Source organism: Dendrobates tinctorius, unplaced genomic scaffold (genome assembly GCF_039654945.1).
Source record: "Dendrobates tinctorius isolate UK_male_01 unplaced genomic scaffold, ASM3965494v1 ptg000211l, whole genome shotgun sequence".
Classification (NCBI taxonomy): Eukaryota; Metazoa; Chordata; class Amphibia; order Anura; family Dendrobatidae; genus Dendrobates; species Dendrobates tinctorius.
Genome location: NW_027361878.1, coordinates 9,936,905 through 9,964,059, shown reverse-complemented (window position 1 = coordinate 9,964,059; position 27,155 = coordinate 9,936,905). Strand labels below are relative to the sequence as shown.

At 45.2% G+C, this 27,155-nt stretch overlaps 1 protein-coding gene across 2 annotated transcripts in view; it reads left to right on the top strand.

Moving 5' to 3' along the window:
- The window catches only part of LRRC56 (leucine rich repeat containing 56), a 94,300-nt gene that overhangs the window by 60,053 nt on the left and 7,092 nt on the right, over window positions 1-27,155 (top strand). The window contains exons 3-9 of one of the 2 annotated variants that reach the window (XM_073554418.1): window positions 8,127-8,277; window positions 8,372-8,459; window positions 11,695-11,755; window positions 13,178-13,274; window positions 14,595-14,792; window positions 25,441-25,612; window positions 26,805-27,005. In XM_073554418.1, the coding sequence (XP_073410519.1) occupies window positions 8,134-8,277; window positions 8,372-8,459; window positions 11,695-11,755; window positions 13,178-13,274; window positions 14,595-14,792; window positions 25,441-25,612; window positions 26,805-27,005 (961 nt within the window). In that variant the 5' untranslated portion in view covers window positions 8,127-8,133. Of the gene's footprint in view, window positions 1-8,126; window positions 8,278-8,371; window positions 8,478-11,694; window positions 11,756-13,177; window positions 13,275-14,594; window positions 14,793-25,440; window positions 25,613-26,804; window positions 27,006-27,155 lie in introns of both variants that reach the window. The other variant, XM_073554417.1, reaches the window with a different exon arrangement.

The window sequence follows — 27,155 nt, the reverse complement described above, 5'->3', positions numbered from 1 at the left end:
TGCTGTCTCCTTTGTCTGCTGTCTCTCCTTTCTGTGCTGTGTTCTCCCCTCATGTGCTATCCCCCTTGTCTGCTGTCTCTCTCCTTCCTGTGCTGTGTTCTCCCCTCATGTGCTGTCCCATTTGAGCTGTCTCCCCCCTGTGCTCTGTCTCTATCACCCCTGTGCGCTTTCTCTCTCCCCCATCTGCTGTCTTATCCTCTCATGTCATCTCTTCTTTGACCGCTGGTGGTACCGCGCAAGAGGCTGGTACCACCAACAGTTTCCATATAAAGACACCCATCACTTGGGTGTCCCAATATGGCGGTCGGTGAACTTCCGCCGCTTGGAATTTTGGGATCCGGACACATCTAGACAGAACAGGATGTGAAGACAGATATTGCTCCTTTACAAGTTGTCACCCTTGAAGGTGCATTTACATCTGCTACTTGGATTTAGTTTTTATTATTATGCTTTGCTTATATAGCACTATCATATTTCAGCAGCACATTACAGACATTATCATCACTGTCCCCATCACAATCTAAATTCCCTATCAGTATGTCTTTGCAATGTGGGAGGAAACCGGAGAACCCAGAAAAAAAACACAAAAACATGGGGAGAACATACAGTACAAACTCCTTGCAAATGTTGTCCTGGGTGGGAATTGAACCGAGAACCCCAGCACTGCAATGCTAACCACTGAGCCACTGTGTTTCAACCTCTTTACAACATGTACTGTGCATTTCGTGTCTCTTCCTTTTGATGTGGGCTTCGGTGCTGAGCTCACATCTTTCCCAGCACATGTCAGCTGTTTTGAATAGCGGACATGTGCCCCTAACAACCGTGGGTGGAATTGCAATCCATACGCGGCTGTTAACTTGTTAAATGCCACTGTCAATCTCTAGCAGCGTCATTTAATGTGATCATGCTGGAAGCACGTCACCTAATCCCGCCCATCTGCGCCCATGTCACATGACCATGGGTCGCTAGTGGTTTGGCATGACAACTCGGGGTCTGCAGCAGACCCCTGTGGTTGTCATTGCGGGATTGCTATGAGCGCCTCCCAGCAGTCAGTGCTCATAGCAAGATCGCAGCTTCTAGTCTCCCATGGAGACTATTGAAGCAAGTGGAAAGAAAAAAATGTTTTTAAAAATATTAAAAAAAAATAAAAACTATATAAAAGTTCAAATCACCCCCCCCCCTTCGCCCCATTCAAAATAGTGTCGCGTTCAGTATCGTCCGATATATCAAGATATAAAGAGAATTATTATGATTGGAAAAGCGAAAAAAAGTCACAACGCCAGAATTACCTTTTTTTGGTCGCCACAACATTGCATTAAAATGCAGTAACGGCGATCAAAAGATCTGCACCAAAATGGTATCAATATAAACAACTGCTCCGCGCACAAAAAGTAAGCCCTCACCCAGCCCCAGATCCCAAAAAATGGAGACACGACAGGTCTCGGAAAATGACGCAATTGTTTTTTGTTTTGTTTTAACAAAATTTGGATTTTTTTTCACCACTTAAATATAAAAGAACCTAGACATGTTTGGTGTCTATGAACTTATATAATGACCTGGAGAATCATAATGGCAGGTCAGTTTTAGCATTTAGTGAACATGGTAAAAAAATAACAGCCCAAAAAACAGTTGTGGAATTGCAATTTTTGGGGGGAATTTCACCACACTTGGAATTTCATCCCATTTTCCAGTACACTATATGGTAAAACAAATGGTGTTTTTCAAAAGTACAGCTCGTCCTGCAAAAAAAAGCCCTCACATGTCCGTATTGGAGGAAAAATAAAAAAGTTATGGCTCTGGGAAGCAGTGGAGCAAAAAACAGAAATGCAAAAACGAAAATGGGGGTTAAAAAGAATCAGTCAGTTAGATTAACCTGCCCCTCCCTCCTGCTCCCAAAACCTCATATATGGGGAGAGGATGCAGGTCTTTGAAATGTAATTCCATCAACATCTTCTTTACATCACCACAAAAGTACGTTTCCAGCAGCTGGGCACCTTAAAAATTCAACATATTTATTAAAGGCAATCTGTCAGCAGGTTTTTGCTACTTAATCTGAGAGCAGCCTGATGTAAGCAAAGAGAAACTGAATCCAACAATGTATCACTTAGTTTATTGGGTGCAGCCGTTCTGACACAGAGTTTTTAGATTTAGCAATGCAGCAGTGCTGAGGAAGCTAACCCCGCCCACACCAGCCTCTTGTCCATAGACAATGAGGTGCCTGTCACTGTAGGGGGCGTGTCTGACTAGCATGCACGTGCTACTGTGTCCCAGCGATGATAGACTCCCGGTGCTAAAACAATCATTGCAGGCAAACAAAACCACGGATATTGCCGAAACCTGTGTTTTAACCCTGACATCATGCTGGCATCAGATTACATAGAAAAAACGTGCTGTTAGATTCCCTTTAAGAGGTGAGCGCATTTTAATTTAGCTCATCTTACTCAGGCACACACACTTCATTAAAATTGGCGTGCAAAATGGAAGTCTTGATAAATCGAGCCTTAATTTGTACAATGTCCCATCAGTTGGCAATAGTTTCATAATACACCATAGGGTCTCTGCACAAGCTCCAAACATGAGGTTTTTTGGCTTTATCTGTGTAAGTACCGATAAGTAATAAGTTGAGCAAGGCTGACTTTTATTTTAAACATACAAACCGTCTTACTATATTTATACAATTCTATAGTAAAAAAAAAATCTAAAATTAATATGATAACAAAATTCCTATGAATGGCCACTGTGAGAATCATGTGGGAATAGTGGATGAGGGCAGGTATATCTCGCCCAGATACCTTTCCTATGTGGCCTAGTCTGGTCAGTATCTCACCTGGTTGCTGATGAATAATGGGAGGGCGGATATAAAAGGATGCCAGGTGGTTGTGTGAGTGTCTCAGCCTGGGAACACAGAGAGCCTGTCTGTGTGAGAGACACAAGTGAGTGAAAGCAGTGCCCACTGCAACTGTGGTTTGGCTGGACGGGAGAAGCCCGCCAGTTGGTAGTTAGGTGGTACCTTGTTTAGTTAGTGCCGGACAGGCAAGGATTTGTTTTATGTTTTATTTCTTTTATGCATTGCTTTCACCTTTAATAAACCTGACCCAGTGTCAGTTACACCCGGACCCCGGCCGTGCGCCTGAGCTTCTTGCTGAATGCACGTGACCTTTGACCCCAGCAAAGGCGATCCCGGAGTGTTTTATCACATTGTGGTGGAGAACGCGGGCATCACGTTGGAAGCATGAGCATGGAGGACGTGGTGAAAGCGCTGGTACAGTCCACCACCGTCCAGCAAGAAGCTAATCGGGTGATGATGGCCCAGCTGAAAGAGTTGGTGGACATGACAGCTACCGATCGTTCGCTTCTCCAGCAGGTGGCGCAGCGCCTGGCAAGCTTACTTGAGCTTAACCTGGAAGCCGAGTCGAGAGTGATTCACGTGAGTCGGTACTGGCAGAAGATGGCGACCCAAGATGACGTCGAGGCGTACCTGACCACGTTTGAACGGACGGCGGTGCGAGAAAAATGGCCAAAGGCACGATGGGCCGGCTTGATTGCCCCGTTTCTTTCCGGTGAGGCCCAAAAGGCATATTATGACTTAGAGCCTGATGCTGCGCAGGGCTTTGACAAACTGAAAGCCGAGATCTTGGCCCGGCTGGGAGTGACGACCGCTGTCCGTGCACAGAGAGTGCATCAATGGACTTATCAGCTGGATAAACCACCGCGATCACAGATGTTCGACCTGATCCACGTGACGAAGAAGTGACGAGGTGTTGACAGCGCCAGAGATAATCCAGAGATTATCGTCATGGACAAGTACCTGAGAGCTCTACCGCCAGCCCTGAGGAAGTAGGTAAGTCATGGAAATCCTACGACGGCAGATCAACTTGTGGATCTGGTTGAACGTTACTCCGTGGCGGAAGGACTCCGAGACGACGCTACCCCACCTCGTTCTTCATCATCTCCACGTGGAACCGGTAAGACTGTTCCAGGGAGTAGGGGAGAAGGAAAAATCCCTAAGACAGTGGGGGAGGAAAACGGGACTGCCCGCACTGCGAGGCCAAGAGTAACGAACTTTGGTCTAAGCAAGGGGCCCGTTAGGTGTTTCCGCTGCCAAGAGATGGGACACATTTGCTGCGAACTGTCCAGTCACTACTGAACCCATGCAGTGCGACGTCACAGACTCTAAAAACCGCATGTCTATGGTTGCACGGGTAATGAGTGTGAATACCGGTCAAAAGGATGTGGAGAAACACTTGTGTGATTTAACTGCTGATGGAAAAAATGTGGTGGCATTGTTAGACTCGGGAAGTGTGGTGACTCTGGTGAAGGCCAGTCTGGTGTCAGCCCCGACTGGACCATCAGACAAATTTTCTGTAACATGTGTGCATGGAGACACCTGTTCGTACCTCACCACGGTCATATGCATTACTACTTCCTATGGGTCTGTGCAACATAAAGTGGGACTCGTCCCTGCGTTATTGCATGATGTTATCTTGGGCCGGGATTTTCCCCACTTCTGGCAATTGTGGGAGAATCAGTTGATACCCCAGGGTAATAGTGTACATGATTCTTCTCCCAGGGCGCGTGTGGGTCCTGAACCCCTGGAAGAGGTCTCCCCGGAAGCCTCGGGGGAAGAGTCTGCTGGAAATGACCTGCAGTTCCCATTTTCAGTCATGGCAGGCGATACGGAGGAGACCAGGGAAGAGGAGGAGGCCGACAGCCATCCACCTCCCCGTTTGCTGGATTTGGAAGTTCAGAAAGATGACTTCCAAAGCGAGCAAATAAAGGATCCTACCCTTTCTCAGTCTAGGACAAATGTAAAAGTGATAAATGGGGTACCCATAGAACCTGGCTCGAGGCTGGCATATCCTTACATGGTCCTGGAGAATGATTTACTCTATCAAATAGAGAAAAAGGGGGAAGACACGGTGCAACTATTAGTCATGCCAAAACCCTACCGGCGGCAGGTGCTGTACCTGGCCCATGGACATATGATGGGAGGTCACCTGGGAGTCCAGAAAACCACCGAAAGGATATTACATTGTTTTGTTTGGCCAGGCATGCATCACGTATTCGTGTATATTGTGAGTCTTGTCCTGACTGCCAAGTCTCTGCGCCTAAGCCCCGGTTCTGTAGCCCTTTGGTACCCCTACCTATTGTTGAGGTCCCGTTTGAGAGGATTGGGATGGATTTAGTTGGGCCCCTCCCACGGTCTGCACGTGGACACCAACATATCCTGGTCATCTTGGATTATGCCACTCGTTACCCGGAGGCCATCCCTTTGCGTAACACGGCTACCAAGACGATTGCCAAGGAACTGGTGGTGCATGTGTTTAGTCGGGTCAGTATACCAAAACAGATACTCACCGACCAGGGGACCCCCTTTATGTCCAGGGTAATGAAGGAGCTCTGCAGGTTGTTACAAATCGAACCGTTACGCACATCCGTGTATCACCCTCAAACAGACGGGTTGGTCGAACGGTTCAATAAAACTCTGAAGCAGATGCTGAGAAAGGTGATAGACAAGCATGGGAAGAACTGGGACTATTTACTTCCGTATTTGCTTTTTGCCATCAGGGAAGTGCCCCAGTCTTCCATGGGATTCTCGCCTTTTGAGTTATTGTACGCCTGCCCGACGTCCTCGCGGACTGTTAGACGTTGCCAAAGAAACTTGGGAGGGTCAGGTCACTCTGTTTAAAACGGTGATAGATCACATATCCCAAATGCAGGACCGTATTGCGGCTGTTATGCCTGTCGTCAAAGAACACATGATGCAGGCTCAAGGAGCCCAAAAAAGAATCTATGATAGGGGCGCCAAGATCCGTACGTTTGCACCCGGAGATAGGGTGTTGATCCTGGTTCCCACGGTGGACAGTAAGTTCCTAGCCAAGTGGCAGGGCCCCTTTGAGATTAAGGAAAGGGTTGGTGAAGTAAACTACAAAGTATACCAGGCAGGTAAACGGAAACCTGAACAGATTTATCATGTAAATCTGATAAAACCCTGAAAAGATCGGTCTGCCTTGTCAGCTGAGCTAGCCCTTCCCGTCTGCTCGCATACCGTACCGGAAGTACGGGTTGCCGAGACTCTATCGGAGCGGCAAAAGACTGAGGTCAGGCAGTTTCTACTTCACAATCAAAAGTTTTTCTCAGAAAAACCTGGGCAGACTACGCTAATGAAACATGACATCGTAACGGAACCTGGTGTTACAGTTCACGTAAAACCCTACCGAATCCCGGAAGCGCGCCGTGAAGCCGTTTCCCGAGAAGTGAAGGCAATGTTAGAGTTAGGAGTCATTGAGGAATCGCACAGTGCTTGGTCCAGCCCGATTGTGCTAATTCCTAAACCGGACGGCACCATCCGGTTCTGCAATGACTTCAGGAAACTGAATGCTGTCTCAAAATTTGATGCCTACCCTATGCCCCGGGTCGACGAGTTAATAGATCGGTTAGGAAAAGCCCGGTATATTACGACCCTAGACCTAACAAAGGGGTATTGGCAGATCCCTCTGGCGGAGGCTGCCAGAGAAAAGACGGCATTTGCTACGCCGGAAGGTCTATTTCAGTATGTGTATATGCCATTTGGACTGCACGGAGCACCGGCGACCTTCCAGAGACTGATGGATCGAGTCCTGAGGCCACATAGGCAGTACGCTTTGGCCTATTTGGATGACATTGTCATTTACAGCTTGGACTGGGAGACTCATCTCCAGAAGGTACAAGCTGTGATTGACAACCTGTGGGATGCAGGTCTAACCGCGAACCCCAAGAAATGTCACATCAGGCTAGAAGAAGCCCGGTATTTGGGGTATGTAATTGGGAGGGGTATTGTTAAACCCCAGCTCGATAAGATTCAGGCGGTTCAGGACTGGCCGCAACCTGTCAACAAGAAGCAGGTGCAAGCCTTCCTGGGGATCGCCGGCTATTTTCGCCGGTTCATACCCAATTTTGCAGCCATCGCTACCCCCCTGACGGAGCTTACAAAAGGGAAAGACTCCGTCATGATTAAATGGAGTTTAGCGGCTGAAGAAGCCTTCCATAGCCTAAAACGGGCACTTTGCTCTCAACCCGTACTGGTGACTCCGGACTTCTACAGCGAGTTTGTGGTACAAACGGATGCCTCTGATACCGGTATCGGGGGCCGTACTATCACAAGTGAGGGACGGAGTGGAACACCCAGTCCTCTATCTCAGCAGGAAGCTGAATAAACATGAGCAAAGGTATGCAGTCATAGAAAAAGAGTGCCTAGCCATTAAGTGGGCTCTAGAGGCCCTCAAATATTACCTGGTGGGCCGAAAGTTCAGGCTGATCACTGACCATGCTCCTCTCAAGTGGATGCACTTACACAAGGAACGGAATAGCCGGGTGACCCGGTGGTTCCTTGCCCTGCAGGCCTACACTTTTACGGTGGAGCACCGCCCAGGAGCACAGATAGGGAATGCAGATGCCCTGTCCCGAGTGCATTGTTTGGCGGGTGTCATTGCTCGACCGGAGTGGTCTGAGCAGAGGAGGGGGATATGTGAGAATCATGTGGGAATAGTGGATGAGGGCAGGTATATCTCGCCCAGATACCTTTCCTATGTGGCCTAGTCTGGTCAGTATCTCACCTGGGTGCTCATGAATAATGGGAGGGAGGACATAAAAGGATGCCAGGTGGTTGTGTGAGTGTCTCAGCCTGGGAACACAGATTGCCTGTCTGTGTGAGAGACACAAGTGAGTGAAAGCAGTGCCCACTGCAACTGTGGTTTGGCTGGACGGGAGAAGCCCGCCAGTTGGTAGTTAGGTTGTACCTTGTTTAGTTAGTGCCGGACAGGCAAGGATTTGTTTTATGTTTTATTTCTTTTATGCATTGCTTTCACCTTTAACAAACCTGACCCAGTGTCAGTTTCACCCGGACCCCGGCCGTGCGCCTGAGTTTCTTGCTGAACGCACATGACCTTTGACCCCAGCAAAGGCGATCCCGGAGTGTTTTATCACACCACAAAGTGACTCTAAGTTTTTAACGTTCAGCATGCTAATATGATTCTGTTGTATGGTGATATGGAAAATTATGCAAAATTTGATTATGTCATCTAACTAATTAGAATAAGAAACATTATTATTATTATTGTCATCACTCATTATTCGTTTACTATCAGGTAAACCATGGAACAGAGTTTTCAGAGATGCCCAGGTACTCCCAGTGTGAGGGTCCTTGATTTGGGATGGCAAGGATTGCTGAATCCAAATCCTGTAAACAGTGAAGAATATGAAACCCTTGTTGATGAATATCTCTCACCCACAAGACTGGTATGGGTCCACTGCAAAAACTATACAAACTATATTTCAGAATCTATACTTTATCCCCAGAATTTAATATTTTGCATTTTTGTTTTTCCTGCAGAAAGCACTTACCGGGGAGGATAATCTGCAAGATGTTACAACACTTCAAATGTGTGTGGACACAAGGGAACGCACCTTGGGGAATTTTGGTGAGGGATGCTTTTTAGGTGAGGGGGGTCAAACAGGTGGCCCTATGTGATGTGCAGTTTACATCTAACTCTTAAAAAGTTTTGTTTCTCAAAATGGCAAGTTAACCCCGAAAGTTAGAGGATAGCTTTCTGATTACTGTGGTCCGACTGCCAGACATTCAAAGAACAGGGTTCTCGACAACTCCATCTTGAATGAAGTACACCTGCACAAATTTCGCCTCCACTCTTTTCATTGTCAATGGGACTGATGATAATTGAGGAGAACGCTACTTGGCTTTCTCTGACAGGTCCATAGACAATAAATGGAGCAGAGTCGTGCATGCACATTGTCACTCCATCCAAGACGCGGCCTGCAGATGGAGCTCCAATCAAGACGGGGCTCCATTCAAGACGGGGCCTGCAGATGGAGCTCCATTCAAGGTGGGACTGCAGAGCCCTGCTCTCATGATTCCAGAGTCCCATTCTCTGGATTTCTGTCTCAGTAGTCGGACCCCCAGTGATCAGCCAGTTATCTCCTTACCCATAGATGAGGCAGAACTTGTCATTTTGGAAACAGCCCTTTAAACTAATACATCAGTCTAACTATGGACTGCCTTAAATGCACAGCTGGTATAATATAGGCTAGAGGAGTAATGTGGGTCTCAATGCAAAATCTGTAATTGGGCCCAACCATGGCATGTCATTTAAATTGATCTCCTATACTTTTGGGACCCCTTAGGCTCCTTGGCATAAGCATTATGTAGAGACCTTAATATGTATATGGCTACTGCTAATATAGACTCTGTTGGGACCAAACTATGGCCATGTGAAAGCTGGCACATTCTAAAATGTCAGATTTCAGCTAGTAGCAATACTGTATAGGCAACTTACATCAGATGTCGGCCCTGTTTTAATAAAGTTATGAATAAATAATAAGCAGAGAAAAGAAATTATGCAATTAGCCTCCCACAAGGATCATTTTCATCATAGTTGGTGAAATAAAACTGCTATACTGGAAATCTCATTGGATAAATTACATTACTGTAGTACAGAAACATCATGATGGTTGGTTTTTCGCAGGTAGACAGAGAAGTGTCAGCCACTGGCTCCATTAGCAGCCAGGTTTTAGTAACTGTAAAATTGGTAAAATTGTAAAGGAAGATTAAATTATTAGCTCTATGTAACAGAATCTTTCATGGCCATTCACTAGTTCAGAAGGTTTTTACAGGACAGGCATGAAAGACATCTGTGTCTTTTCTGCAGTTCTATGTATCTGTTGTAGGGTGTGAGGCAGCGACCGGAGTCATATGTGAGGGTTGCTATGTGTCCCCCAGGATGCGCTCAGAAGCGTATTAGATCCGCTGGAGTGCCCTGTCGTCGCAGCAGTGTGCCTGTGACTCACAGGGCAGAATAAAAGTGAGTTTGAGCCTGGTCAAGTTATTTGGACCAAGGAGTTTATTCAGGAAAAAACGGTATGGGCTTTTATTTTTTAAATGGACTGCAGGAAGGTAGTGGGGTCCGGTACGTTTCCTCCAGCCCAGGTCTTATAAGTGGCCTATGGCCACAGATTGGAGAAAGGAAAAAAACCCTGCAGGAAGGGTTTTGGGTGTGTCAGTTCTGACTTGCAGAGAGACAGAGCAACACAGGGCCAAGCTGAGCCAAGGTCTGGCACCCCTATCATACCCTGGCAACGCGGTCGCTCACGGCAACTGGCCACAGACTGTTTTGTTGCTTCCCGTCAGCGATCCTGAGGATACAGCATGCTGTGCACTGAGTGAGTTTTGTTGGACACTAAAAACCTTTTTGTTTTTGAACTTGTTTGGGTCACTGCCTCATAACTGCACAGCGTGGACACCGCCGCTTTACAAGGGGTTTTAGCTCTATGGAAGCTGGTTGATATACACAGACACGGGGGGGGGTTTATATCAAAACAGAATAAAGTTTATTGTCCTTTATATTCCTTATAACTCCAAAGTGAAAACTGCCTTTCTTCAAACACACTTCTGTTCAGCTACAGCACAACTTACTATGCTAACCCAGCTGCCTGTAATTAGACTTGTAGGATCCAGATAGGTTTATGGGAGCAACCTCTCCCACCCAGGCTCTTTTGGTCACTCCTAAATCCTGGACCAAAATCAGATCAAAATAAATTTATCTCAGTAACCTTACCTCTTGCTTTATTACACAGAATATTTAAAAAATATTGGAAAAACTATCCCTCTTTACACATCAACGCTATTTTGCAGATTACAGGGCTACCTGAATGTGTGTAGCAGATATTTCCTTTTTTATTATACCCTTATAGCCCAAATTGTATTAATCAGCTCAACGCCAGCACTATCTGTCAATACAGTATTGCATATATGTGCAACTCTTAAGCTACTGTCACACTTAGCGATGTACCAGCAATCCCGACCAGCGATATGACGCGGTCAGGATCGCTGGTACATCGCTAAGTGGTCGTTAGTGAGCTGCCACACAGGCAGATCTCACCAGCGACATCGCTGGGGACGGGGGTCGCTACTTACCTGTCAGACGTGGCGATCCTGCGTCCTCCCGCCCGGCTCCACGCGTCGCTCGTTGTCACAGCAGGAAGCACCGCAGGAAGCTGACGATGAGAAACAGTCCAGCCTGTTCTCGCGCGATCAGCGATAACCAGCGGGGGAGCGGGTCGTAGGTAAGTATCAGACACAGCGATGTCGCTAGCAATATCGCTATAACGTTACAAGTTAGAGCGATATTGCTAGCGATATCTCTTAGTGTGACAGTACCTTTACACTTTTGGCCAGGAAATGTGACGGGTTAGACGACAGCAAAAACAGAAAGCATATGTATCAAAGCAAAGGATCACCAGACTAAAGGGAAATGCAAAAGTTTTTTATTGAAAATCTTTTAGACGACAGCCCTGCATTCCTTTAAGGAAGATAACAAATTGCTATAATATTAAACAGCTCTAAAATGCCTTTAAATAGCATCATTAATATAAATGAATGTAGCTTTATTTAACCTGCTGCTGCAGACAATAAACTACTCTGGTAAAAAATATTTCCCTTGTCTATTAAATTTCATCTTTGTTTCAAAAGTGATATTAAATTCACTGTAACGTTTCGCCTGATTCAAACACCTTCAGGACTTAGAAATCCATACTCAACAACCTCTTAGGGAACCCCTGCTTGAGAGTAAAGGTAAAGAGCAGTATAATGCTGATAACATGGCTTTTACTATGTAAATCACATACTTACTCTTATTAATGCAGGTACACACATGCCAAACCTTAGAGAACTTAAGCTGAACAATAGTGTCATAGTTTCCATCAGGTAAGGACATCTTTTTTTATTAGGTCTATATTAAAGTTACAACTACAACTCGTGCCCACAGTATTTAAGGGTATCTATCATTACAATTTAATTTACAGGAAATCAAAATTGTAAGTGATTTGAATTATTTTACTAATATTGATAGGTAAATTTCTCTCTGTCTTTACCTCCATGCCTATGTTATCTTATTTTCATATAGCTTTTTCAGGTCTATGAAACTTATAAAGAGCTGTATAGCTTAATATGGTTTCCGTCCATCCCTCTTTTTTCCCCTCTTTATTTCACTTTTCATTACAAACTGAAATGGACTTCAGCCATGGATAATCTACCTATATATATAAAGCTGAGTGCATGTGTGTATGTATCAAGTCACGCCCACTCCACATAGCCCCGCCCACTGGCGGATGCGGGGTTGCAGCACGTGGGTGGAGAGTGGAGCTGCAAGGGAGAGAACCATATACAGATGGAGAGCGGGATGGCACGTGGAAAGCCGGGATGTGGAGGGATAGAACAGGACGGCGGGTGGAGAGTGGGGCTGCAGAAGGAGAGAGCGTGATGGCAGGTGGAGAGCGGGGCTGCAGAGGGAGAGAGAGGGGTGGCATTTAGCTACTATGCTCGGGCACGCTAAGCTCTTCAGCTAGTATACTATATATCTGTATTCAATTGTTAAGTCTAACTGTATTCTTAATGCCCCTCTTGCAAGCTAGACTTAGAGGGGCTGAGTAGGCCTGGGTTGTGGAGCAAGAAAGAAACTTTGCTATTTGCTGTACATAGTTACTTGCATCCTACATGAAACGGTCACTCCCACTACCATAATGATTCTAAATTAATTTTATTATTATTATTTATTATTAAAGCACTATTTATTCCATGGCGCTTTACATATCATGCACATTTAATAAAAACAAATTACTTAAAAAAGTGGAAAAGGAAAGCTCCAAATAAGATCATCTGAATGGGTAACTAGTCCATATATATGCATTTTTATCTCTAGTTAAACAGAATATAATCACTCAATATCAATTCATTTAAATCCCATTTTAAATAAGGTGCATAGCAAAAGGTAAGTAATTTAAAAATGTGTATTGTTTACTGAACATAACAAATTCATTTATGCAAATAATATTTGATGCACACATAAGGTATGATGTGTCTCTATTACCGTAATTATAAAGAGGCAGTAGTTCATAAGTTATTAAATCATTGCATCCTGAGACACTGTGAGATTAGTTCTTAAAAAGTCTAATATTTTAGACCATATTAAGGATGAGGTGAGCAACCCCTTGAGGAAGCAGAGGCGAAACGTGTTGGGTTACGCAGCAGCAAGGTAGTGGTCTGGTAAATATCACCTTATCCTTAATATTGTCTAAAATATGTACTACATAATAAAATTAATTTCAAATGATGATGTTTTATTTCCAGAGATCTTGGTACATCGCTCTCACATTTACAAGTGCTCTGGATGGCTCGTTGTAACCTTACTGATCTTGATGGCATATCCTCCCTGTCATCTTTAAAGGTATATTTTATTTTTTTATCCTAGAGTAATTATCATATTGCTTAAAGTGGAGATATCTCTTACGGGGCTAAGATTTTTTTTTTAATATTTAAGGTATTAGTGGTGCTGTTCTCCTGTATCTGATGTTGTTTTTCTCTTAATTTCCTGCACCTTTCCATTCCTAAGGTATTGCTCCAGCCTCCCTTTATATATAGATCCAGTCTTTTTAGCCAAGTAGGTGTAGTCCTCAATTCTTCTCCATGGGAGTCTGTTTAGACAACCATGCCCAGTTGTCTAAAAAGACTAGGTTTAAGTACAGGGACAAGGAGGCTATGTTTCAGGAACTTAGAGGTGCATGACGAAGAAATAAATAATGCCAGATTCAGGAGAACATCAGCATTTATTCTGGGTAAAAAATGGCATATTTATGGCAAGTAACAGATCCTTTTTAGGCTAGGACAACATGTCACACAGCAGCAAGTTTTAGAAAAGTCACACAACAAAAAACATCTGAGCAACTTATCCATGAGTTGCTGTCATGTTTTTTTTTTTTTTTTGCTGTGATTTTGCTGTAAAAAAGGACCAATCGCAGAGAAGTCACTCACATGTGATTTGTATTGATGTCTATGGAAAGTGAGTCGTCTGCGACCAGCAACAGAAAATCAAACACATTAGCGACTCTGTCACAGTCACAGGAGGTGGCAGGTCATGATGCGACACCACATTGATTGGCAGCAGGGATTGCATGACGTAACAATGTCACGCTATCCCTGGAGAGTCAGTTCCGACACTGCTGAAACGGTGCCAGAACCGGTGGTGAGTATAGGTGTTAAGGGGGAAACATAGGGATTGAGAAGGGGTTGTCCGAGTAGTGTACAAACCCTTTAAATATAGAGAACTGTGAAGCCACCCGAAGAATGAGCATGTCACTTCTTTTAATCGCTCCATTATTTCTGAACCCTGAAGCAGTTAAAAAGTAACATAACAAGGAATATGTGCACAGCAGTTTTGTTCTTACATTGCTGTACATTATGTTCATTTTATGAAGCGCTTTTTTAGGCGTTTTCCAGGCAGAATGTGCCTGAAAGAAGGCACTTTGTGCACATAGCCTTAAATTGACAAGTAATAATAAATCAGTAGCAAACAATTCTCCAAACAAAGTAAAAAATATAAAAAAGTGAGTTGCTTTTCTGTTTCCAAGAAGCGATGTGTGATGAAGCTGCTGCTGCAGCGCTGATGGCCAGATAAGGGTGATATAAATGGTGCGGTAGATAAAACATGGTAATTGGTGCCTCATTGTGTGGTTCTTCATCTTCTGGCATACTCTCTTGTCCACTACAGGAATTATACCTGGCCTACAATGCTCTCAGGGATCTCAGCCAAGTGAGCATGCTGGAAAATCTGGAGATCCTTGATCTTGAGGGGAACAACCTAGAAAATGTTAGTGAGCTGCACTACCTGGCATTATGCATCCAGCTTACAACACTTACAGTGGAAGGCAACCCCATATGTGCCCGACCCTGTCCTGAGGATAATGAGGTATGCTACCCAACAACTTACTGTATTTGTGATGGCGATTGACTGCATTGTTCATGAGTTGACCTTTATTAATGAAAGAACAAGTGCTCACTTTACACTCAATCGCCAGATAGAGTATATATCTGTGAGATACTGTTCTAACGGTGTGGTATGGTCATCCCTGCAACATATGGGTTAGGCCTGTTTCACACTTGCTTTTTTTTGCAGCGCGTTTTTCCCGCAAAAAAACGCATTGAAAAACGCATACAAAAGCATACAACTGCTGCGTTTTTTTCAAGCATTTTTATGAGCATGCATGAAAAAAACGCAGCGTTTTTATGCGTTTGTATGCGTTTTTAGTGCGTTTTTACCGCGTTTGCGTTTTTTTCCAACATTAGGTGGCCCCTCACACTAACCCAAACCATGACTTTACTAACCCTAACCCTGACCCTAACCCTAACCCTAACCCTGACCCTAACCCTAACCCTAACCCTTAACCAAACCATACTTAACCCTAACCCTGACCCTAACCCTTAACCAAACCATACTTAACCCTAACCCAAACCCTAACTAACCTTAACCCTAACCCTAACCCTGACCCTAACCCTAACCCTAACCCTGACCCTAACCCTTAACCAAACCATACTTAACCCTAACCCTAACCCTAACCCTGACCCTAACCCTAACCCTAACCCTAACCCTTAACCAAACCATACTTAACCCTAACCCTAACCCTGACCCTAACCCTTAACCAAACCATACTTAACCCTAACCCTGACCCTAACCCTTAACCAAACCATACTTAACCCTAACCCAAACCCTAACTAACCTTAACCCTAACCCTAACCCTAACCCTGACCCTAACCCTAACCCTAACCCTTAACCAAACCATACTTAACCCTAACCCTGACCCTAACCCTTAACCAAACCATACTTAACCCTAACCCAAACCCTAACTAACCTTAACCCTAACCCTAACCCTGACCCTAACCCTAACCCTGACCCCAACCCTTAACCAAACCATACTTAACCCTAACCCTGACCCTAACCCTTAACCAAACCATACTTAACCCTAACCCAAACCCTAACTAACCTTAACCCTAACCCTAACCCTGACCCTAACCCTAACCCTAACCATAACCCTTAACCAAACCATACTTAACCCTAACCCTGACCCTAACCCTTAACCAAACCATACTTAACCCTAACCCAAACCCTAACTAACCTTAACCCTAACCCTAACCCTGACCCTAACCCTAACCCTAACCCTAACCCTGACCCTAACCCTTAACCAAACCATACTTAACCCTAACCCTGACCCTAACCCTGACCCTAACCCTAACCCTAACCCTAACCCTGACCCTAACCCTTAACCAAACCATACTTAACCCTAACCCTGACCCTAACCCTGACCCTAACCCTAACCCTAACCCTAACCCTGACCCTAACCCTTAACCAAACCATACTTAACCCTAACCCTAACCCTGACCCTAACCCTAACCCTAACCCTGACCCTAACCCTTAACCAAACCATACTTAACCCTAACCCTGACCCTAACCCTTAACCAAACCATACTTAACCCTAACCCAAACCCTAACTAACCTTAACCCTAACCCTAACCCTAACCCTGACCCTAACCCTTAACCAAACCATACTTAACCCTAACCCTGACCCTAACCCTAACCCTAACCCTAACCCTGACCCTAACCCTTAAAAAAAACCATACTTAACCCTAACCCTAACCCTAACCCTGACCCTAACCCTTAACCAAACCATACTTAACCCTAACCCTGACCCTAACCCTTAACCAAACCATACTTAACCCTAACCCAAACCCTAACTAACCTTAACCCTAACCCTGACCCTAACCCTATCCCTGACCCTAACCCTTAACCAAACCATACTTAACCCTAACCCTGACCCTAACCCTAACCCTAACCCTGACCCTAACCCTAACCCTAAACCCCCTTAACTAACCCTAACTCTAACCCAAACCCCTAAATTCCATGGTTAACAAAAAAAAACGCATGTGCAAAAAAACGCATACATAAGCATGCCAATGCGCACATATGCGCACCCATAGACTTATATTGGGTGTCTTGCTGTAAAAAAACGCATTGCGCACGCATGCGTTTTTTTGAGGCAAATCGGACGCACAAAAAATGCAACAAGTTGCATTTTGTGCGCCCGAGCGCATACCGCAAAAAAACGCATGCGCGGTAAAACGCGTACAAACGCATGTGTATGCGCACATAAGCGCATCCCATGCAAAGTATAGGAAAAAAAACGCATGCGCTATTTAGCGCTAAATTACCGCGAAAAAAAACGCAAATGTGAAACCAGCCTTAAGCATGCAGTTTCAGAGTAGTAATGAAGGTCTATGCTGACCATGGCGTCTCTGTGTTGAGTTCCTTCTGTCCCCAGACACAGCCTCTTATCAACCCTTCTGTCTGCATCTGACTCTGCCGCCTGATCTGATTTCACCTTGGGTGAGATCATCTCCTCTGGTGATCTCATATCTAATATACCAAAAGCCTCATCATTTAGTTAACAGGAATGTGTCATCAAAAATGATTGTTTAAATCAAATTTTCGTATCAAACTGATTTTTTTTTAATTGATTTTTTTTCTGAAATTTTTCATACAACCATATTAAAAAAAAAAACTTGAGATTTTGCCATTTTCAATCCGGGCTACAGACTCATACTTAAAGGCATTGTCTGGTCCAAATCGATAAGCCTACAGTCACTCTGTGTGACTGCAGAGTGATAAATCCTCCTGATGCACACGCTGTGTGCTGCGGGAATTCGTTGGTTTCTGAGCTGGGACTGAAGGGTATGTATGCGTTATACATACTCCTGGCCAGGGCCCCTCTAGTGAGCGTGGACTTGCTCCATACCATTGTATAGACCAAGGCTGCGCCCAGTCTAGTGACGCAGTTGTCCAGTGGGCACAGCCATCTAGTGGGAATAGTCTCGCTCCATACAAGTATATGGAAGCAAGGCAATGCCCACTGGCCGGGATTATGTATAACACATACATACCCTCCGGACCCCGGGTAAAAAAAGAACAGCAAATCCCTGCAGCGGTCAGCGCGTACGCTTTGGGATTCATAAGTCTGCAGTCTCAGAGTGACTGCAGACTTATGAATTTGGACCACACAGCCCCTTTAAGAGGGTTGCCCCATGAAGAAAATACATTTTAATTACTAGATCTTGAAAAAATAATACGTTTCACAATTGGATGTGATGAACAAAAATGTTCCTCTACTGAGATAATCTTATTAATGTGCCCCTACTATGTACTGTGCAATGGCCCTGTCTACCATGCAGTGCTGCTCCAATTCATGGTTAGCTCCTGACCAGGAGGTGAGGGAAAATAAGTCATTTATAATAACTGAGTATACAGATTCTTAGGTAATACTTTTCCCTGCCTAAGGTAACACATTTTCCAGCTCGCCTGAGCGTCACACTGTGACGGGCTTAAGTAAAGCCCCCGTCACACACAACGAGATCGCTAGCGAGATCGCTGCTGAGTCACAAGTTTTGTGACGCAACAGCGATCTCACCAGCGATATCGCTGTGTGTGACATCTATCAGCGACGGGCCCCCCTGCCATGTATCGCTGATTGTGCTCGAATGCCCTGGACATTTTTTTGATCGTTGGTCTCCCACTGACCAGCACGCATCGCTGCATGTGGCAGGCGGGAGACCAGCGATCAGCGAGCTGGACGCTGGTTTCCAATGTAAACCACGGGCAACTAAGGGCGCGCGTCACTTAATTACCCGCTGTGTACCTTAGATTCCAGCGTGCTGGTGCAGGGAGCTGGTATCTAAGGTAAACAGCGGGTTTCTAAGTGCCGCACAGCGCTTAGAAACCCGCTGTTTACCTTGGTTAGCATCTCCCTGCACCAGTGCGCTGGTATCTAAGGTACACAGCGGGTAACTAAGCGACGTGCGCGCTTGTTACCCGCGTCGTCGCTCTCCTGATCGCTGCTGAGATCTGCCTGTTTGGCAGCTCACCAGCAATTATGTAGCGACACACCAGCGATCCTGACAAGGTCATATCGTTGTCGGGATCGCTGGTGCGTCGCTATGTGTGACGGGGCCCTAAGGGTGAGTGGCTTCAAACTGTCCCTGGAACTGAGACCCAAACTATCCCTGTCCTGGGGATACCCTTGAAGGTAAAGAGGCCTGGGTGGAGGACCTTACTATGCAGTAACCCTAGTCCGTCCCCTCCCCCACCCCAAGGGGCATGGGACAGAAATGTAAAGAAAACAAAACACAAAGACAAAACAGGGATAACAGAAAACCACTATCATACAAAAGCACTCACCAACAACAGAGATGAGAATAGGGGCAGGGAGGAATAAACTAAATGGGAATAGAGACCAGGAGATAAACACACGTACTTCAGCAAACAACAGATCACTACTACTACTCCAACTCCCACTCCAACTCCAACTTAGCACAGGAAGATGAATCTTTCACTGGCAAGGACTAAACACCCAGAGCTAGTATATATTGAGGGAGTAAATGATAAGCAGTTGCAACTGAGAACAACCAGGGTGAATGTTCTCAGCCAGCATGGAAAGAGTCCTTAACCCTCTCAGCATTAAAGAAAAGAAAATCCTTTTAAAATAGGACATAAATCACACCACCTCTAATAAGGACTGCAATTCATTACCCGACCTGACCTGCTAACTCCAGTTTCTCCATTGGGATGTGACACTCTTGTGACACTGAGGTAACATTTCCCTGTCTGAGGTGGCACAAGAACAAGTGCTTCTGCCATGTCTCTATTCCATTAAACTCATCAAAATCAAGTTAGAGAGGTATGAACTCCAGCTGCCACTGAGCTTACATGTCAGTAACTTGATTTATGATGAGCTCACAGGACTGGTCAGGTGGCAGAAACACTCGTTCCTGTGATAAAACAGGCAGAGAAATGTGTATAACTTTCAGAAGGCGGCAACTGTGTGACCCTCCTGTTTTGACTGTATGCTATCTTATCATAAATTGCTTATTCTTCCCTCCCCAGACCAGGAACTGTGTTATGTTCTGACGATGAACTGGAGCAGCTCTGCATGATTGAACACAGCCATTATACAGTAAATAGCAGTGTTACATTTATAAGATTATCTCAGCAAAGAAACATATTTTATCACATCCAATTTTGGAACTTATTATTATTATTATAAGATCTTTCATGGGACAACCACTTTAAGTATTCATGTCTACATCATCACAGACAAAATATAAAAAAACTAACATATATACAGAGGTAACAAAATTGTCATGACTTACATCGCACATCTGGACAACGTGTCACAAAAGATAACAAGTAAGATAACTTAACATTGAATAAAGCTAAAATGTCAAGTTATCTGTAGAATTACAGAATGCTGCATCCTGCTAGTGCATTTGTCACTTGGCTGGTTGTCAAGCTGTTTTTTTTTAATTATGTATTTAAATAATTTAAAAAACAGAGTGGGACCCCTTTTTTCTTGATAACCAGCCATGATAAAGCTGACCGCTGACGGTTGCAGGCCACAGCTGTCAGTCTTGCCTGCCCTGGTTATCAAAAATAGAAGAGACGCCACGTAATTTTATATTTATTTATAGCACATTCGCTGGCTGTTGAATACTCCCATCAGAAGTGCCTGCTCTCACTGTTATCAGTGACAGCAGGTGTACATTGATGAGAGTAGTATTCTCTCCACAGGCGACTCCCGTGACCAGCTTTAACCTTTCTACTGCCGGTCATAGCTGCTGGCTCATGCTGTCATTTGACAGTGTGGGAATCTTACCGCTGTTCAGTTCTTGTGTTTTCTTTGCTGTCATGCAGATGACAGCATGGCAAACAACTGATGTTTGTGCCCGCCATTCATCTGAATAGAGTCCGACTTCGGATTTGGGTATTGTTCTGGTACCCGAACCAAACTTTTTTTTAGATGTTCGGCCGAACCCGCCGCACCCAAACATCCTTGAGTTCGCCCATTACTACATTGGACAGTGCAGACACTCAGCAGGACTTTAATTTACCTTTTGGTGGGTGTCCGACTTTTGGAACCCGGACAAATAGTCAGAACAGGGAATACCTGACTGTCGATCCATTCATTCTCTATGAGACTGCCAGAAAAAAACAGACAGAAAAGTTGTACAGCCCGCTAACAGATGAATCCAGTGCAGTTCGCATATGTGTACTGCTACTTCATTCTAATAGGAATAAAAGTTCCCTGTACTGCTGTTTTGTGAAGGTCCCAGAAGTCGGACGCCCACAAATCAAGAACTTTTCACCTATTTTATGGCTAGGGAATCATTTGTTTTCACCAGACAACTCCTTTAAGTGAATCTTTTGACTTTAAGTGCTTGTCCAGCATCGCTCATTGTTGCACAAAAATGCAACACAGTGCATTTGGCGCACGTCGGCGCAGCGCGAAAAGGGCGGATGTGCCGGCAAAAGTGTGCCAGCGCGTGACCAGCGTACCCAACGCTGAATATAGGGTACGCTGATCGCATGCAGCGTCATGCGATCAGAGGAGGAGTTGACCGGAGGGGGTGTGGCCGGGGCAGAGCTTAGCAGTGGCTGTGCACTGCGCCCGGTAACACTAGTGTGTGGCGCCCCTGAGGCTCAGTCGCCACAGAGGTACTACACCTCCTCCTGAGGTGTGGTGCCCCACCATCCAGGTAAGGTGGAGGCTCCTGACCACACGCCAACACCTGCACCCCACACCACAAAGTAGTGTAGCAAAGCACCTTCGGCGGCTCCCTGCTTGGAGTGTAGCAAAGCACCCATTGATGGCTCCCTGCTTGGAACACGAAACGTGCTGGGTGGTGGGTGGAGCTTAGTTATATTAAAAAGAGCGGGAAGAGTTTAGCAGTCAGTCAGTCAGACGGTCAGTCTGACGGGGTGAGAGTTGTTGTTGAGTTGGAGAGAGAAGAAGATCCCCAGAGAGAGGGATGGATGGATGGAAGTGCTGCAGCAGATCCCAGTGACCTGGGTCTGCTGGCACAGGAAAGGAAGAGAGAGAGCAACATAGACTGAAAGCCTGATTTTCCATAGAAAGAAAGATTAGTACGGAACGTGAGGAGTAAAAGAGAACAGAGGACTTGGGTTAGAAGAGAACCCTTCCTAGAAGTTCTAAGCGCAAGGCCGGGGCCCGGTCCCCGAGGTTGTATGGATACTAATGGTCCTGCAGAAGACACCGGAGGAATAGAAGTAGTGACCGCTTTATTCCCACACAAGACTTAGGGGCACAACAACAACTGGATAGTGAGTCGGGACTTAGTAGCAAGGAGTCCCCGAAGCAGGCTACAGCTGTCTGCCGTACAAGTAGAGTTCATAAGAACATCGGACAGGAGGAACTCCAGTGTAACTCAGTACTAGGAGTATTTCATTTAAAGGCACTATAAGAGGAGACCTTCAGAGAAGGCACATATGTTGGCGGAGTGTTGGAAAGGAGTATTCCATCTGGCCTGGAGGTTGACTGAGTCCCTAACCCGGAGGACATGGCACGGAGGCAGACACCTATTTGTACAACAGACTGTGAGTAAAGCTTTGGAACTACATGCCCTGGTGTCCTCCACTTATTCCTGCACAACAAACCTGCCCAGCACGGCCACATCCCTCGAGCCTGACACTTCACCATCTAAGTGTCACCTCACCTACACTGCCCTGGGGCTACAGCCCTGTCTGTGGAGGGCTATAACATCACTGCTGCACTGCACCATCTGTCCCAGAGGATCTGTCTGCAGCGTCGGCTTACATCTCTATTGCCGAAAACCACAGGTGGCGTCACGAATCACTCATCATAAGCACACTGAACATTCTCCTTTTACAATGGGTGCCCAGGGCCACGGGCTGGGTCCCAGCTGCCGTGACATCTCCCATTGAAGCTCATTGGGCCCGGTACCGAGTACCCCACAGCCCTGGGTGTGAGGGCGTCCCATGTGAAACTAGCCTTAGGCTAGGTTCACATTAGCGGATGGACGAGCTGCAGACTTCCTCCGTGAAGCTCTGCCCACTGCCGCACCTCCTCTGGTCAGTTCCACCTACGTCCGCATGTGGACTGCGTACCTATCTTTACCATTGGGTACGCAGGCCGTGTGGATGTATGTGGATGCCTCCGCATGCTTCATTTTGACGATGCGGCGACCCGCTTCAAACGCAACAAGTTGCAATTTCGATACGGTCGCCGCATCATCAAAACAACGCATGCCAAGGCATCCACATACATCTGCACGGCCTGCGTACCCAATGTTAAAGATAGATATGCAGGCCGCATGTGGACGTAGGCGGAACTGACCGGAGGAGATGCGACAGTGGGCGGAGCTTCACGGATCAAGTCCGCAGCGCTCTGCAGCTCGGCCATCCGCAAATGTGAACCTAGCCTTATATATACATAGTAACAATAAGTGTGTCATAAGTATGACATCATATATATGCAAGTGTAAACAAGACTAATGCATAATGACCAATCTGTACAAAAAAACAAATAAAGAAACCAAAGTAAAGGCCAAATATGAATAGTATGTAAAAATATCTCAACTTTATTAATCAAACAATTGGTGCGCAGGAGTAATTGATGTTGTTGTCTTGCTGCTGCACATCAATTGTTTGATAAAGTTGAGATATGTTTACATACTATTCATATTTGAGCTTTACTTTAGTTTCTTTCTTTTAATACCAGACACAGCCTATGGTTAAGAGTTCGCTCACACTGATGTATATTCTCTCATGCAAGAGAATCGGGCCGATTGTGCTAATAATGCTTGGCTTAAACACTGTCGCAAGGAGGTTTTTGCAAGTGTCACCGACTGTCTTGGGGGTGTCAGGGTCGGTGGAATCCACAGTTTCTTAGACTCTTCCTTTTAACTCCATTGATAGTTATGATCAGTGCAGGGTGATTCTGGTGTCAAATTAAAGACCTGCAGCTCCAAGGCAGGTTAACAAAAGTTACATTTTTGTTGAGCTCGGGTTGTTAATCTCCTTTAGTCACATGCTGTGGGAGAACCAGTCAAGTCTGCTATCCTTCTATATACGCTGGCTTTGCTATGCAGGTAATGCTAGCTTAGGCTACTTTCACACTTGCGTTTTTTTGCTGCTCGTTTTTAGCGCACACAAACGCATGAAAAAATGCATCATGCGTTTGTGTGCGTTTTTTGTGCGTTTTTTTGCGCATACATGCGCATTACAATGCGCACGTATGTGCACCCATAGACTTTAATGGGTGTTTTGCTGTAAAAAAACGCATTGTGTGCGCATGCGTTTTTTGGGGGGCAAGTCAGACGCACAAAAAATGCAACAGGATGCATTTTGTGCGCCCGAGCGCACACTACAAAAAAACGCATGCGCATACAAACGCGTACAAACGTATGTGTATGCACACCCATGTAAAAGATAGGGAAAAAAACACATGCTTTTTTGCGCTAAAAAACTGCGGAAAAAAGCGCAAGTGTGAAACCAGCCTGAGTCTTTCCTGGTCTGGAGAGGTTAGCACATCCTGGTTTACGCTTGGCTATTCTATAGATGTTGCAAGCGTTGTTTGGTGAAACCTTTCCTTTTCCCTTGGTATCTTTATATTACTTTGTTGCCTCTATGGCTTTACACTTTTGTTCCTTAGTGTTTTTCCACGTGAAAGTGCTGTGTGATTGTGCTTCTGTTTTGCCCTGTCTGTCTTGTTTGTGTTCTCCCCATACACTTTACAGATTAGTGCTACTTAGGAACATAGTGCAAAAACAAGACCCAGCCATCACCACCATTAAGAGTGATTCTGGGGACAGGGATAGCTAGGGACCCCTAGCCTGAAGAACAGTATAGAAGTCCATTTGCTATTCCACAGTCCCACCGTGACACTCTGTCAGAGTGTGATTCAAGTGTCATCTGAGTGTGATCCAATTCTCTCGCATGAGTGAATCACAGCACAGATGCGGAGAAGATGCATGTATATCGGACTGCACCCGGACGACATCCAAGTGCAATCAGATGTTTCCCATGCACCCATAGACTTGCACGGATGCGAGTGATCAAAATAGACATGGGACAATAATCGCAGATCTGCGCTGCCCCATAGTATAACATTGGACCGAGTGTTATCCTATAAAAGATGATTCTTAAGTGCCCTTTCTTGGTGTAAGAATTGTGATTGATCATGCGTAATTAGATTCTGGGTAAGAATGATTTACACCAAACCATCCCAGGGTATAAGCTTGTGAGTGAGAATAAAATGTGATACTGGATGGTAGGTAGCCTGCAATATCATTATACAGACATCTAGGGCTGCGTTCACACGTTCAGTATTTAGTCAGTATTTTACATCAGTATTTGTAAGCGAAAACCAGGAGGAAGATACAGAAGTGGTGACGTGTCTCTATTATACTTTCCCTCTGATTGTTCCTCTCCTGGTTTTGGCTTGCAAATGCAAAATACTGACCAAATTCTGAAAGTGTGTACATGGCCTACTGTGGTCTTTTCTTTAAGCCATGATTTCACTATAGATGAAGAAGGAAATACATTATCAATTAGGCAATACAACAACTGCAATAAAGTTGCTTTCTTTTGTATATTTTTGAGACCTCTATCTTTAAAACAAAAGTTTGATTAAAAAAAAGACCAAAAATACAATCCTGTTACAAGTTAGTGGCTCAGAATATGTTTTTTATATCAGTCTTCAGATTACGATTACCGTGCAGTAGTGAAAAGAATGATCCCACAATTGCAATATCTTGATGATGCCCCCACTGATCAGCTAAACCCAAACACCCCCCGGACTCCAAATCAAGACTGGCTGATGGTGTTGGAGTCAATCAAGGAAGGTGCTATGAGCTTTGCGTGTGAAGGTAAGTGCTACTGAAAATAGAGAGATGGATGGTAATTAGCATATTAAACATATTGGTAAACTAGTATAAAGGAGAAAAGAATGGAGCGTATGAAGACTAAAAAGAATTTTTATTTACACACAAATTTTAACCAACCATATATATATATAAAACTGACAAACAGACAGGTAACCAAAAGGGAAAGTCATTAGCCGAAGGCCCTGAGGGTGCGGTAAAGCCCCCCGTCACACATAGCGATCTCGCTAGCGAGATCACTGCTGAGTCACAAGTTTTGTGACTGTGTGTGTGACAGCGATCAGCGACCGGCCCCCCTGCCGGTATCGCTGATCGTTGTTGGAAAGCCCTGGACATTTTTTTGATCGCTGGCCAGCACGCATCGCTGCATGTGACAGGCGGGAGACCAGCGATCAGCGCGCTGGTAACTAAGGTAAACGCAGGGTTTCTAAGCAGCGCGCTGATGCAGGGAGCTGGTAACCAAGCTGCTGCTTAGAAACCCGATGTGTACCTTTGTTACCAGCTCCCTGCATCAGCGCGCTGGTAACTAACGTACATAGCGACGCCACGCGCTCGGCGTCGCTGGTGTTGATCGCTGGTGAAGCTGCCTGTTTCACAGCTCACTAGCGGTCATGTAGCGACTTACCAGCGATCCTGACACGTTGATATCGTTGTCCGGATCGCTGGTGAGTCGCTATGTGTGACGGGGCCCTAAGGAGGGCAAAAGCAAACAAATAGACAACGATTTTTCTTCCAGGCTGCTCTGTTGACAGGGCGTGACTGCCGATGTCATGCTGATTGACAGCCAGCTCCCCACAGTTATGCTGCAGGAACCTGCTGTCAAGCAGCATGACATCGGCAGTCACGCCCTGTCAACAGAGCAGCGTGAAAGAGAAGCCACTACGTGATGTCAGCCAAATCCGCAGAATCACTAGCAGAGATCTGGTCTGGTTAGAACAGGCAGGTAGTTTTTTTGCAACTACTTGCTTGTTAGTTCTTTGGCCCGCAAGAAAAAAATTCATATGGTCCTGGATAACCCCATTAATTGGTGAAATGATGTCAGGCTAGCAGTTTATTCTTAATGAGGACTATGTCCTATTGTAAGGATTGTGTGTTAGGTCTAAACAGATATCTGATTGTCTTTAATTCAGTATATAATGAATGACCAAATTGATATTTGAAACATTTTTTAATCAAGAATATGGGAATTCCCAAAAAAAGAAAGCTATGAGACCCAGTACTGCCCAGCCAGTGCTAACCAGGCGACCAAACTCAGCCCCAAGGCTCTCAAGTGTGGGAAGAATTGTCCAGCCTCCCAAGACTAGCCACCCAAGTGGAAGTCCACTTGTGCCATCAGAGGATTCTCCAGTCGAGGATGAAACCAGTGATCTCACTCATGGTAACAATATTTTAAGAATACTGCTTAAACACAACTTAATATTGTCTTTCTCGCTATTGTGGAACCTCTGGGTATTGTACAATATATGAGGGTGCAAGCTGCTTGTTCAGTAATTGTACCCATAATTGTATGGGTTTATTTTTGATCACA